The 14163-nt window shown below is 42.8% G+C and overlaps 1 protein-coding gene across 2 annotated transcripts in view; it reads right to left on the bottom strand.

The window, feature by feature from the left end:
* Positions 1–6694: 6694 nt before the first annotated feature.
* The window catches only part of LOC109142099 (fucolectin-like), a 21854-nt gene continuing 14385 nt past the window's right edge, over positions 6695–14163 (bottom strand). Inside the window, exons 1-5 of one of the 2 annotated variants that reach the window (XM_027287507.1) lie at positions 8648–8979; positions 8115–8179; positions 7578–7863; positions 7165–7331; positions 6695–6913 (exon numbers count right to left, since the gene is read on the bottom strand). In XM_027287507.1, coding sequence (XP_027143308.1) covers positions 6846–6913; positions 7165–7331; positions 7578–7863; positions 8115–8178 — 585 coding nt within the window. In that variant the 5' untranslated portion in view covers position 8179; positions 8648–8979 and the 3' untranslated portion in view covers positions 6695–6845. Of the gene's footprint in view, positions 6914–7164; positions 7332–7577; positions 7864–8114; positions 8180–8647; positions 8980–14163 lie in introns of those variants that run through there. The other variant, XM_027287506.1, reaches the window with a different exon arrangement.

Genomic DNA, 14163 nt, shown 5'->3' with positions numbered 1-14163 from the left:
TTCACGCTCCAGGAAAGACGTCCTGTAGTGGACTCCCAGGTAGCAGAATCTGCCACCCTCTCCACACTGTCCCCGTTGATGAGCAGCGGTGGGACCACAAAGTCTTTCTTCCTCACTGTAGTCATTAGAGTTCTTTTGGTTTTTGCAGTATTGCAGAATGATCGGTTGTTGGCTGTCGCTCCAAGCCAACAGCGCTCCCCTCTTCTCTTATAGAGCGGACTCACCCTCCATCCCGCCCGCGGAGCATTAGCCCACCACTGCGTGGGTGTCGTCGGCTGCAAACTTCACACATGGTGTTTGCTGTGAGGACAGGGGTTTCAGTCATGGCTGTTCCATGACGGAGAACAGCAGGGGTCCAACACACAGGCCCTGGGGGGAAGCCAGTGGCTGAGGCTAAGGCCGTGACTGTATGGTGACCCACTCTGATCTCTTGTCCTGGCGTCCAGTACGGAAAGCTGCTGAAGCACTGATGTGGCCTAGGGGAGCAGCCGAGGGTCCCCAGCTTGACGCCAGCTTGTTGGACTATGGATGGTGTTTGAAGCTGAGCTCGTCTTCAATCACCACGCAAGAAGCATCCAAATAGCTCCCCTGCTGCTCAAGTGGTGAAGTGCAGCATGGAGTGCTGTTTGCACTGCTCGTCCCGTGGATCTGCTTCGCTCTGTAAGGCAAACTCGGTTGGACACTGGCTGCGGGGCAGGGTCTGTGTTATGATGACTGCGAACCCGTTTCTCAATGCAATTACATGGACCACTGGAGTGAGTGCCCCACGGTCTGTTGTAGTTCGTTGCAGGCTGTGAGTTTGGCTTTTTGGGGCAGGGTAGCTATGGTGGGGACCTCCAGGATCAGAGGTGGAACAGAGGACCTGGCCAGGGATGGGTTTTAAGATCCTTTTGAAGACTCCGTCACGCGGTTGCAACAACTCCTCAGCACACCGTCATGGGAACGCAATCCGGACCAGCCGCTTCATTGATCACCGCCGCGGGTGCGCCCTCAACTTCCTGTTCCTAAGCGTGAGGGGTTGTGTGTGTGGGCTGTGTGTGGTTAGCTGTGCTCCAACTGGTGCTGTGACAATCGAACCGAGAAAGAAGACGCGTTCAGCTCCTCTGGCCAACGCAGGTACACAATCAGCGCTTCCACGGTTGGTTCTGAGTTGGTGAGCTGCTGGACGCCACTGCCAACACTGCCGGATCTCGTTGTTACTGTCCAGGGTGTTCTCAGAGTCCTCCTACTTGTAGTCTGCTTGGGCCGCCTTACATGCGCTCTTCAGGTTGGCTCGGGCTTGTGCTGTAGAGGTCCGTTGCCGGACCTGAAGGCCGTGTTCCTCCCTCTCCCTCAGTAGCTTCGTCTTCTTGCACCTTTCCCGGTCATCCAGGGGCTGTCTGGTTGGGGTAGAGCCCGCTGTGTTTGACCACTGTGACAGTGTCTATGCAGTTTCTTGAGATAGCACAGTACACTGTACCGTGACAAGTCCAGGTTCTGAATGTTTTTTCAAAACCTCCCAGTTGGCGTAAGCAAAGACAGTCCTGTAGCTGCTGGGAAGGCCCCCATCTGGCCAGATGGTAACAGTCTTAGTGAGGTTGGGGCAGATTTCTTGAGGGGGGCATATGCAGGGATTAAAAGAAGGACAGGTTGTCGGACCTGACCAGGTTTGGTATGGTCCCTGGCGCCTGAAGCCCTGTTTGATGTTCGAGTACACTTGTCCAAGTTTTTGTCTCCCCTAGTAGCAACACATTACATGCTGGTGGAAACTGGGAGTCTGCCGCTTTTAATCCACATGAATTGTAATCCCCTGCTAGAAATCTGCACAGCGTCCGGGTACAATCTCCTGCTTGTTGCTAATGTTTGTAAAGCAAAAGGTACGATAGCTTGATTTAGCATCTAGCGTCGGTGGGATATACACAGCTGTTATTAGAAACAGTGAACGCTCTCGGAAGGTAATGGACTTGCATTTAACAAGTCGGGTATTCCACGTCTGGTGAACAGTGACTCTCCATATCAGTTTTTTTTGTTTTTTCTGTGTCCCGGTACAACCAGCTGTTGACGTACACACAGAGCCCCCTCCTCGGTCGTACGGAGGTTCACTGTAACGATCATTCCGCTGTGTAGTGTACCTGATAGCAATGCAATAGCAAAAGAGTCCGGGATGTGTGTTTGTGGAGCCAGGTCTCAGTGATTTACCAAAATCAATACATCCTTGACGTAGTTGTTCACCCACGACTCCGTCTGTACCTCAGCTCATCCATCTTGTTTCGCCAGAGATCTGGTATTCGAGAGGTATAGCTGGGGAGCGGTGGTTCAGTCAGTGGCCCGCCTCCGTAGCCTAGCTAGCGAGGGCTCCCAGCGCTTTTTGCTTCCTCTCCTCTACGGCCCCTCGCCATCCTCCCAGTGGATGGTGATCCACGGAGAGCCGGAACGCCTCTCCGCTATTTCACGCCGGGATTTTTGTTGCAGGGCGGGGAAACTCTTGGGGTTACAACTGTACACCCCCACAATGGCCTTATGCCGATACTGAGTAGTGATTTTTCGGCTTTGTAATCTTATTCGCCCAACAACGATGAGACAAAACAAACAAAAAGAATACTGTTCAGAGTCCACGATTATTGTCCAGATTTTTAGTGACATGTCAGGCGCCTGTCCATGAAGATCTTCTAGGACTGAAAGAATTAGCAAGTAGTAACTTTCAGAATCACTTTATTGGCCAGGTGTGTGTACAACAAGGAAAAAAATCTGACTCTGTTTTACAATGTTGTTTGCTCTCAATATATGTTTTTGGACAGTTAGTGTGTGTGTGTACACACACCTGGCCAAATTAAAGGTGGTTCCTGAGACTTAGTGAATGAGGTACATATGTAGATTTATATTTGTGCTCTCAATCATCTTCTCCCATTTTTCTGTTATTACACCTCTGAGCTACTAAAGAATGTACTTCCTGAGAATACTCAGGAAGAATAACATCACACAAAGACTGCTGGTGTCCTTCTACCGAGCCTCCATCGAAAGCATACTCAACTACTGCGTATGCATTTGGTACACCAGCAGTACAGTGGCTCAGAGAAAAATGCTCCAGAGGGTCATCAACAACGCCCAAAGGACTGTCGGCTGCCCTCTCCCAGCACTGGAAGACCTACACAGACCCCGTTGTCTGAAGAAAGCCCAGAACATCATAAGGGACACTTCACACCCTGGTCACCCCCTGTTTGTAATGCTGCTGTCAGGCAAACGATACAGGGCCATTGGTGCAAGGACAAATAGATTTAAACACAGTTTTTATCCAAATGCAATAGTCATTTTAAATGCTGCCAAAAAATGATGTGCACGTTGTTTTATTGTTTTACTTATTGTGTGTATGCTCCTTTTAGCATATTTAGTATTTATTTTGATTTTAGCATATGTTTAATTTTATTTATTTTAGTACATTTTAATGTCTCAGGTATTTTTACTCTTATTTATTCTAGTTATTTTTACATGTACTAGTCATTTTAACGTTATGTTTTTAATTATGTTGCACTGACTGACTAGAAGCACTTTCAATTTCGTTGTACCTGTGACAATGACAATAAAGATCTATTCTATCTATTCTATTCTATTATTTTCGTATCACTAATGACAACTACTGTTGTGGAAATTTCTCTGCTGCTGGTGAAGAATGAATTAGAGACTTCTGCCGGCCGACAAGGTTTTTATTTTCTTTGCAAAGAAAAGGTCAGTTCAACATGCGAGCGGTGAAAGATGGAGAAAAGACCCTAAAATATGGGGACACCTAGATATTTCTACCTGAGGGGCGACTCCTTTCACATCCCTTTGTCTGCTCAAGGAGACGCCCATCAGCGCGGCCCTTTCTGTCTGCTGCAAGTATTGGCGCCGGCCCCCCGTTGCTATGTTTTACTCCAGTGCTGCCAACAACAGAGCAACGAGCATGCCTAGGTCTGAGCCTCGCCCAACTGTCGGAGCTTCACCTGAGCTTTGCACCGTGGGGCGTGGCGGGTGGAGACTGGGTGTTGGCCTCTGCTGGAGAGATCAGGAAGTGGGTCTAAAAGCTTTTTACATCCCAACCGGAGTGGAATCTGACTGGTGCACTCAGAGACAAGCTGCAAGACGGGGCTGCAGATACAGCTGCTCACGTAAAATGGACGCGGTTGTTGTTTTTAACACTGGGGGGTTTGTACGCACCGGAATTAAAAACATTAGTGTTAAAGAGCTGGAAAAGTGATTTTTGCAGAATATGTCCCCTTTAAGGTAATTTCCATTTTATGCTGTTTCATGCTTCTACACCACCACATGTCAGAGGGAAACATACTTTTTACTGCACTACTTTTGTCTGAAAACTAGCAGTTAATTTACAAGTTATGATTTAACATTCCCCAACAGTGTATAATGTAGTAAACAACCTCAACCAGCTGTGATATTAAGACGAATAATTTGCAGTTAATGCGCTCTCATCAACTCTGGTTATTTTGCAACAGCTTGTTAAGTCAAACAGGCTTATGTCTCACACCCATCAAAAATGCAACTTCTCTGTTTTGTAATCTGAGAATCCGCAAACATATTTGACTACACACCTAACTTTACCGTGAAATATGAACTTTAAGGTGTTATGGAACTGAATGAGTGATTATGCCTTATTCTGATTGCTACAGTTTATAATAAGTCAGCGATAACTAAAGTTGCTGTGATAACACCAATCAGCCATAAGATCATGACTTTCTGTAGACCTGATGTATAGCAGAGAGATATTGAGTTTAAAGAAGACAAAGACAAGTACTTCAGTTTCACCTGTTGCAAGAGGGAGAACACAGCTTTGACAGACTCCACAGTCCGTTCACCATCGCACCCAGCTGAGTTCTGAACTCCAACAGTTCTGGCTCGTTTTATTAAACACACAAAAGCAGGCGTTACCTTTCAGTAGAGTGTAGATTAATGCATGTTTCACTGCATATATGGTAAAACAAGATATAGCAAGCTGAGCGGAGCGTTATTGAGATTAAGTGTGGTTTGCATAACTGACAGTTAGACTGCTTTCTTCTCACATGTAAGTGCACATGATCCTTTCAACTGCCCCCTACCCTTCAACATTTTGCAATACACGCACATCATTATACTAACTTGTTGTTCACACAAAAGAATTAACACACACAAAAGAATTAACACACACAAAAGAATTAACACACACAAAAGAATTAACACACACATAAAAGAATTAACACACACAAAAGAATTAACACACACACACACCAATTAACACTTAACACACAATATATGATTGAACCTTAGTACACATTCTCACACTATGGATATCTGCAGGCTCAAGGAACAATGTGTAACTTTACATGTAACACTGATATCTGGTTATTAAAAATTGGCACTGCAGTGCAAATTCAAAATACACAAGAGTCGTCTCGACCCAGCCGATCCTCCCCAGACTCGAAGTGTTGACATGGGCAGTGTGTGGGAATGTTTCGATGTATGTTTTTGATTATTTATGACAGCCTAAATTATCCAAAAAACAAAATTCATGACTTTATTTTCTGTCTTTTGATTCACTGGAAATGACTTTTAAAATGAGACATAGTGAAATATTGAACAGATGCTCTGGGTCCTTCTGGGCTCTAAGCTGTCTTCATCTTTCAAAGCATCTCCAATATTTACCGTGTTTTACCACGTTTCTGCTCATGGAGCCTTTTAGCTTGGCAGAATCTAACATTACCTCTGCTGATCCACTTCATTTGCTTCTACAGCTCTAGTACGTTTGATATCTGGCAACCCAAGCAGCACGTATTTCAGTTCAGCATGTTTCCTTAATCTCTGATGACATTTCATGGTCATTTTATAATTTAAAACAGTAAATATCTGACATGAACACTGAAAGCACAGACAAATGTTCATAGTCATGGTTCTTATAATATGTAACTATATTGTACTATATTTCTTGCAATAATACTATTACAGTGATCCCTCGCTATATCGCGGTTCACTTTTCGCGGACTCGCTGTTTCGCAGATTTTTTTCAGTCTCATTTTGCATGCTTTCTTTTTTTTTACAGCGTACTGTACAGTATGAACGCGCATTGTGTTCTGCGTCCTGATTGGCTAAGGGAGAACCGCACATGTGTTCTGTGTCCTGTTTAAGGGAGTACTGTACAAAATGTGTGTAAAAAGGTGTATAAAAGTGTGTGGTTAGGGGTTTTACGGCCTTAAAACATGTATAATAATTGTAAAACTCACTTCGCGGATTTCACCTATCGCGGGTTATTTTTGGAACGTATCCCCCGCGATAAACGAGGGTTCACTGTATTTATATTATGGTCACTTTCTTTGCAAGATTACTTACACTATGGTCACTTTACACTACAATACTCTATATATCATGTCACTCTCATCCTCAGTACTTGTCAGTACTTTTTCGTGGTTATTGTGTAGTTTAGATATTTGTCTGTTTTTTGTTTTTTTTTTTTTTTGTTTTGGCCTCTTCTACTTTTGTTTCTATATCTTGCTGCTGTAACAAGTGAATTTCCCTGTGGTGGGATGAATAAATTATATCTAATCTAATATATAACTGAGGTCGCTCAGCTATATGGACAGAGTTTATGTCCCATTTTGATAATAAATTGAGTGTACTTATGATGGCTGTTAACATTAGCAATGCATAGACCAATAGAGATGAACATGAAAAGGACAGTAGACTTTTTTTTATGCTGATTTAATTCAATTTAATGGTTTCATTGTAATCGATGTGACTGGACACAAATTGTGCCACTAGTAACTACATCATATCACAAGACAAGACCTAATCCAGACGAGAGCCGTACACCTCCACCTCACATAGACTCAGGAACTCAGGGGCCGTGTTCACTTGCGGTCGTCATTCCCATCGATGGCAGCGAGTGTGGCGTTTTCTTGGAGCGCCAAGTTCTCTCCTGACAATGAAACACAAAAATCAGCATTGAGACCTGGACCTCTTTGAGGTTATCATGACAACAAAACCATGATATGTTGTAGGTTTTATTAATTCTCCTATGACTCTTATAAGAAGGCAGGATTAACCACCCTTCATAATACGATTCTTATCATTCATGTAATTGTTTCTATCATAATGTCTTGCCTTTAGATAAAGTGAGACTTTCTGCATAGTGTTCACATTTATTTATGTAAAAGCTCAAGTTCTCACCAGTTTTGGCACGGTACCCGTAGACTTCCACTTCACAGAGTGTGAGGTACTTCTTTGAATCTGGAGTTGAACCAGGTAGAACCAAAGTCACATAACGTCCCTCCACATGAGGAGTGAAGGTCTTGGTGAAGGTTGGCTTGCCACAAAGGTCAACAATTTGACCAACCCTAAAAGAAAGAGAAAGCAGTACAGCCTCTGAGATGAACAGGGAATAACGTTACACGACTGAAATGATTCACAGACTGTCCTGATGGAAAGATTGATAAGTTGTAAACGGCTAACTGTCGTTAGCTTGGTCAGCAGTGTGGCTGTAACTGACTCAGCCCCGGGATGCAAGGAGCCAACCGGGGCTAAACAGGGGCAGAGGGGAGATGAGGATGATGATGATGAGGAAGATGCTTTTTTTTACTCACAATGGGTTATTCAAGCCATTGTGTTCCAAAGAGTTGCCGATGTGGATCTTCAGCCCGTTGATCCTTGCCGGATGTTTGTCTCCTCTGTTATAGATGGTGATGGAGGTGATGATGTAGGAGTCCAGCAGGTCCACTCTCCACCAGGGGTTGGACTTTCCACTTGTGCAAGTGCATGATCCATCGTAGTAGTTGTTGTCACGGTTTCCATCTATGGCATTGGAGGCAGCTCCAAATGCGTCATTATAACGGTCGGACTGAGTCGCTTTTCCACGCAGAGCCACATTTTCTGTGAATGACAAAGTTGAAATACATTTAACAACTGTAACGGTTTATTTGTGAAATATTCAGCTGATATCAGTGTTTCAAATGACAACACTCAACACAATACAACTAATGCTGGCAGAAAGTAACTTTCCACCACAACTCCAGACCTACATCCATGTCACTGTGTTTCTAGTATTTACACATTGTACATTATTACACAATAGAAAGAAATTCATGAGACTGATGTCACGCATACACTCAGATCATACTTACCATAAGTGGCAGCTGAGCACGTCCCCAGGAGGAGCAGCACGAGGAAAACACAGAGATTCATCATTCTGGTTAGAACAGACAGAAAAAATATAGACTTCTTATTCTGTTGGAAATTAATCATATTAGAATTGTGGAGGAGCGATAATAATGTTGAATGTGACAAAGGAGATTCAGAAGGAATTGAAATGGTAAAAATTAACAGAGCTTTCATTGTTTGATTTGAGTCATTGACTTCACACAGTGCAGATGTTGATACAATGACAATGCTGCTTCAATATATATAAAATAATTGTAATGTAAACTAAATTATAATGCAACTTAAACATGATGATGCTGCGGAACCTGAACGTGAGCATTATTATCCGAACCTCCTGAAACCATAATTGACTACCCCTGAAATACATCATTGGGATAACTGTGAATTTTAACCACATACATTAAAAACTTTAAAAATGCTGACAGTATGCTGAAATACTGAAGTAACAGAGAGCAGGACACAGAAATTAAAGTACCAAAGAAATGAAATGTGTTACCTGGAGATCCTGACAGAGCGAGCACTTTCTTCATGGACTCTGATGATTCGATGAAAAGGCTTCCACCTGTGCTCTTTACATACATCTCTTTCTTCACCTCCAACCAATCAAAACTCCTCATACTCCTCTTCAGCAATATCCAATCACATCACACAAATTTCTGCATTTCACTTCCCTTCTTGTGAATAAGACACCCATCATCACACCCATCAAAAATGCAACTTCTCTGTTTTGTAATCTAGAAACACCCAAACATATTTGATACACACCTAACTTTACCGTGAACTATGAACTTTAAGGTGTTATGGAACTGAATGAGTGATTATGCCTTATTCTGATTGCTAAAGTTTGTAATAAGTCAGCGATAACTAAAGTTGCTGTGATAACACCAATCAGCCATAAGATCATGACCAGTATTGTACAGGTCACACACAATGTTGCTTTAAGGACTTTCTGCAATTAAAACTTGAGTAACGAACATCCAGCTGTTGAAACATAACCGGACATCTGTGCAAGAGAGAGTTGCAAGAGTTTATGAACCGCAAATTATTTGACCCTGCTCAAACAATCCTCTTCACTTTTTTATAACGGCAGCTCGCCTGCAGTAATGGTCCGTTTGAATTCAGACATAGTCTGCAGAGGTCGTGACTTTACTTAAGTAAAAATAGCAATATCCCTCTGTCAGAATGTTTCAAGTAAAAGTCTTACTTTTAAAATTACTATAAGTTCAAGAACTAAAGGATTATTAGCAAAATGTACTTAAGTATTCATTCCGCCCCCCTCTTCTGCCCTACGTACCAACAGTGCATATGGGAGTGACGTCGTCACGTTGCCTGAGTTTATGTGGGAGAGAGGTGGCTGCCGGAGAAAACATTGCTTTGCAAAAGGATATATTTAAACTAGAGTCAGACTTTGAGCATGAAGAGGCAACAAAACAAGTCCAAAAAGCGAGGAGAGAAAAAGATATTTCTGAATGGTATGTTTATGTAATGTGTTTTTATATATTTTTATATGTTTGAACTCTGGTTAACTACTCCGTAGTGTGTTTATGTACTCACTATTGAAAAGCTACTTAGATAAATGCAATTAATTGCAAGCAATGTATGTAACATTGCTGAGCTATTCCCCTTACACCAGTAACATACAAGCTCCGCCAACATGTTTTCTCCACAACCGTACACTTTGTTCTAGCTGTTACAGATACTAGGCCTACAGGAGCTCTGTAGTTGGGGATTTCTCGGCCACAGAATCAGACTGGTACTTCTCAGCTGTGTGGTGCAACGAATATGGAGTCCCCAGACACTCAAGGAAGCTACATAGGGTCAGACCGGTCCTTGATTAAACCTAGACACGTAGCCAGTTACAACCTCTTGCTTCCCTGGTCTTGCAAACTGGACTGCAAGATCCTCAGGGATGAGGATCTTCAGCACCTCATCCACGTATGGGCCAGAATCTAGAAAAGCCTTCTTGAAGATGAGGTCCAACATAACCTATAAAACAATATAGGAGAGAAACATGAATATACTTTGTGAAATTATCTATCTTTCCATTTTTCACTTGTATAATAAATGTTGGCATTGCCGGTCCTGGCCACATTTGCGCCCTGGGCAAAACCCCCCGCCCCCCGAGGCGAACTTTTTCTCGTGCACCCTCACGGCCGCCCGTGCGCCCCTGGATGCGCCGTCCGCCGCCCTGAATGTTGGCACATTCTTTGACTTATTGCCATTTTTAATAAAAGGTTGTAAAACTTACAGATGGTGGGTTCTACTTTCACTGTCTTAGCTGTTGTTGTTGTTGGGAAGTTCAATCTGAATATTAGCTCTCCAGCTGATGTAGCTTAGGGACGCTCAGCACTTTCATTGAAGTGGAGGGCTGCCAGATGGAGTCTAGGGAAGAAAAACAATAACAGAAATATGAGAAATATGATTGAGAGCACAAATATAAATATACATTGTACTCATTTACTAAGTATCAGAATCACCTTAATTTGCCAGGTGTGTGTACACATCAATAAAGTAATTCTGAAAGTTACTACTTGCTAATTCTTTCAGTCCTAGAAGCCTGCATGGACAGGCAGCCTGACATGTCACTCAAATCGGACAATATCCGTGGCCTGAACTGATGCTGTCCTTATTGTATTGTAGCTTTGTTTTCTTTATCTACCCAGCTCCCTAGGACTGGATCTGCTTCAGACATGCTTAAAATAGCGAGGGGTTTCTCTTTCCTCAAAACCGGGGGGACACAGACAGTAAAAAGTGTGGGGGTGGGGTGGGGGGGTGCCGGTTGTTAACAGAAAGGTGAATGAGAATAAATGTTATTTTTCGTATCACTAATGACGCTAGTGTTGTGGAAAATTTCTCTGCTGTGGTTGAAGAATGAACTAGGACCCTTGCGGCCGACGAAGGTTTTATTTCTTTGAAAGAAAAAATGTCCACTTCAAACATTTTTTGCGAGCGGTTTGAATTGTGAAGAGGAGAAATAGCCCTAAATATGGGACGACACCTGGAATTTATACTGAGGGGCGCTCCTTTTCACATCCGATTACAGTCTGCTCATCGCAAAAATAGGACGTGGTTGTTTGCTTTTAACACTGGGAACAACACCGCCACCGGAATTACAAACGGATATTAAAAAAACATTAGATGTTCAAGGATCTGGAAAGTGATTTTTGCCAAAAAAAGAAATATGTTCCCTTTAGTTAATTTCCATTTTCTGCTGTTTCTTGCTTCTACACCACCACATTGTCAGAGGGAAACGTACTTTTTACTGCACTACTTTTGTCTGAAAAACTAAGCCAGTTAATTTAACAGTTATGATTTTTTTTAACATTCCCCAAACAGTTGTATAATGTAGTAAACAACCTCAACTCGCTGTGCTATTAAGACGAAAATTGACTTCGTGCGCTCTTATCAACTCTGGTTATTTTGCAACCAGCTTGTTACTCCAGTGTAATTACACACGTCAAAAAAACAGGCTTTGTCTACACCCCTTCAAAAATCAAACTTCTCTGTTTTGTAATCTGAGAAAACACCCAAACATATTTGATACCACCTAACTTTACGCTGGAACTATGAACTTTACGGTTTATGGAAACTGAATGAGTGATTATGCCTTATTCTGATGCTTTTAAAGGTTTGTAACTAAGTCAGCGTCTAAACTACAGTTGCTGTGATAACACCCAATCAGCCATAGGATCATTGGACCGTATTGTACAGGTCACACCACATCTGTTGCTTTAAGGACTTTCCTGCAATTAAAACTGAGTAACCGAAAATCCGCTTTGAAACAACTAATCCGGACCATCTGTGCACGAGAGAGTGCCAAGAGTTTGAGAACCCCAAATTTTTGACCCTGCTCAAAACATCCTCTTCACTTGTTTTCCATAACAGGCAGCTCGCCTGCAATAATGGTCCATTTTACTTTTTCGACATTAGTCTGCACTTGCCAGTGGTTGTCCGACTCTGCCGAGTTCTGTTGTTCAGTTGTTTTGCGGCTGTGTGATCTACTGTTATGGGCCGGTCCGCCAATATTTTTTTCAATATATATCACTATACTATATATCGGGACTTATATGGCCCACATAGCACGTCGGCCACAGGCAAATGCACGGGTTTTTATGCCCGCTTCTCAGTCCGCCGGCTCAAAATATTGGAAAAGCAAAACTGGAGTTCCAATAAATAAATTAATTAAGTAACAAAAACCAGTCCACAATCATTTATTGTTTAAAATGAATGGCTTTCTAAAAAATACTTTGTTTGATTTGTTGGAGGAGATTTGCAGCTGATTATGGTTTCATGATCTCTTTTTCTTCTTTAGTTTTCTGCTGTCCATGCAGATGTTTGCTCTATAACTACAGACTGTGGAACCACTTTTTGACACCTGTTGTCTCAGGCGTTTTCTCACCATTGTTTGACTCTTCGGCCTTAAGTGTTAGAAAAATATGTTTCAGTTCATTAGGAAAGCCGTGTGGTAGGAAAAATTTGGTAGGAAAAAATTAGATATCAAAGGTTGATTAATGGGGAAAACACGGTGTGATATCCCTGGAGTTTGTGGTTCTGGATTCCCGGTCGTTGAAATAAAATGCCAATGTCCTCTTTGTCGAGCCCGAGACAAAACCATTGTAAAAATGCAGTGGAGTTCCGCCACAAATCCTTTGGAAACGTGGTCTCAAAAAACAGTTTCAAGGACCACTTTTTTATTACACTCTGCAAAATCCCGATTGAGAGGGTGTCAACTTCTGATTTTACACTCCTCCATAACTAAGTGTGTAACCGTATTTCGAAAACAAATATCGAAACACTATTAGTTGAGTAGCAAGTACGAGTAGTAACTGTAGGAAATACTGTGCTATGTGATATCCTGGCGGCTCTACTAACTAAGGAAAACACTGTTGACTTAAGTAACACTGACTATATGGTCGGTTTAAACTGGCCCTGCAGTGCAATCAAAATACACAAGAGTCGTTCTCGACCCAGGCCGATTCCTCCCCAAACTCGAATCCGTTGAACATGGGCATTGTCTGTGGTTGGGAATGTTTTTGATGTATGTTTGTGATAAATTATCCAAAAATACAAAGTTCATGACTTATTTTCGTTCTTTTGTGTCACCAATCCACTTCCGCTGGTCCCTGCTTGCTTTTCCCCTTACCTGCCAACCCAGTAACTTTCCACTCACCGTCAGCCCCGCCTCCTCATCAAGTCACCATGGCTTCTCCCGCCTCCACACTGTCCTCATTCAGTAAATCCCAAAAACCTGTACATTTAAGCAACAACCTCCAGACACTCTTTGACAAGATTGTCTTCGAGTCCATGCGAGTCCTTTCCAGCAACTTTTGTCCAAGGCGACTGTCTCCTGTTGCCGACCCTGCTGCCTCTGAACCTGCTTCGTCTTGTCTCGCCCCGTGGTTAAATAACCTCTCAGCTCTTTTTTCGTTTCCCCGATCCACGAGTTCTGCCTCAGGTTCTGTTGTGTCTGCATGTTTCCCCTGGCGGTTGGAGGTTTCCCAGGCAGTATGTCCCCCTGCTTTCCAGTTCGGTTGCCACAGACTCTCCGGTCTTGAACTCAGGCTTATTCCCTCTCTCTCACCTGACATATCGCGCTGTGAGTTCCTCAATAAAGACACATTATTCAGTATCCCTTGCTGTTGTGCTGGCATTTGTTGGGTCCTCCCACAAAGCCCGTTTCCTTTTGATTCAACTGGGAATGAGTTTTAAAAAATGAGACCATCGTGAAAATATTAACAGATGCTCTGGGTTCCTTTCTGGGCTCTTAAGCTTCTTCATCTTTCAAAGCATCTCCAATATTTACTGTGTTTTAACCACGTTTCTGCTCATGGAGCTTTTTAGGTTGGCAGACAGAAGGAATTAACACATTACCTCCGCCTGCTCCACTTCATTGCTTTCCACGGCCTGTTGTTTTGTAGTACGTTTGATATCTGGCAACCCAAGCTTCACGTCTTTAGTTCAGCCTGTTTCCTACTCTCTGATGACTCTCATGGTCATTTTATAATTTTACAA

This window comes from Larimichthys crocea, chromosome XIII (assembly GCF_000972845.2).
Source record: "Larimichthys crocea isolate SSNF chromosome XIII, L_crocea_2.0, whole genome shotgun sequence".
In the NCBI taxonomy this organism is placed as follows: Eukaryota; Metazoa; Chordata; class Actinopteri; family Sciaenidae; genus Larimichthys; species Larimichthys crocea.
Note: the sequence above shows the minus strand (reverse complement) of the source record. Positions and strands in the feature narration are given on the sequence as shown.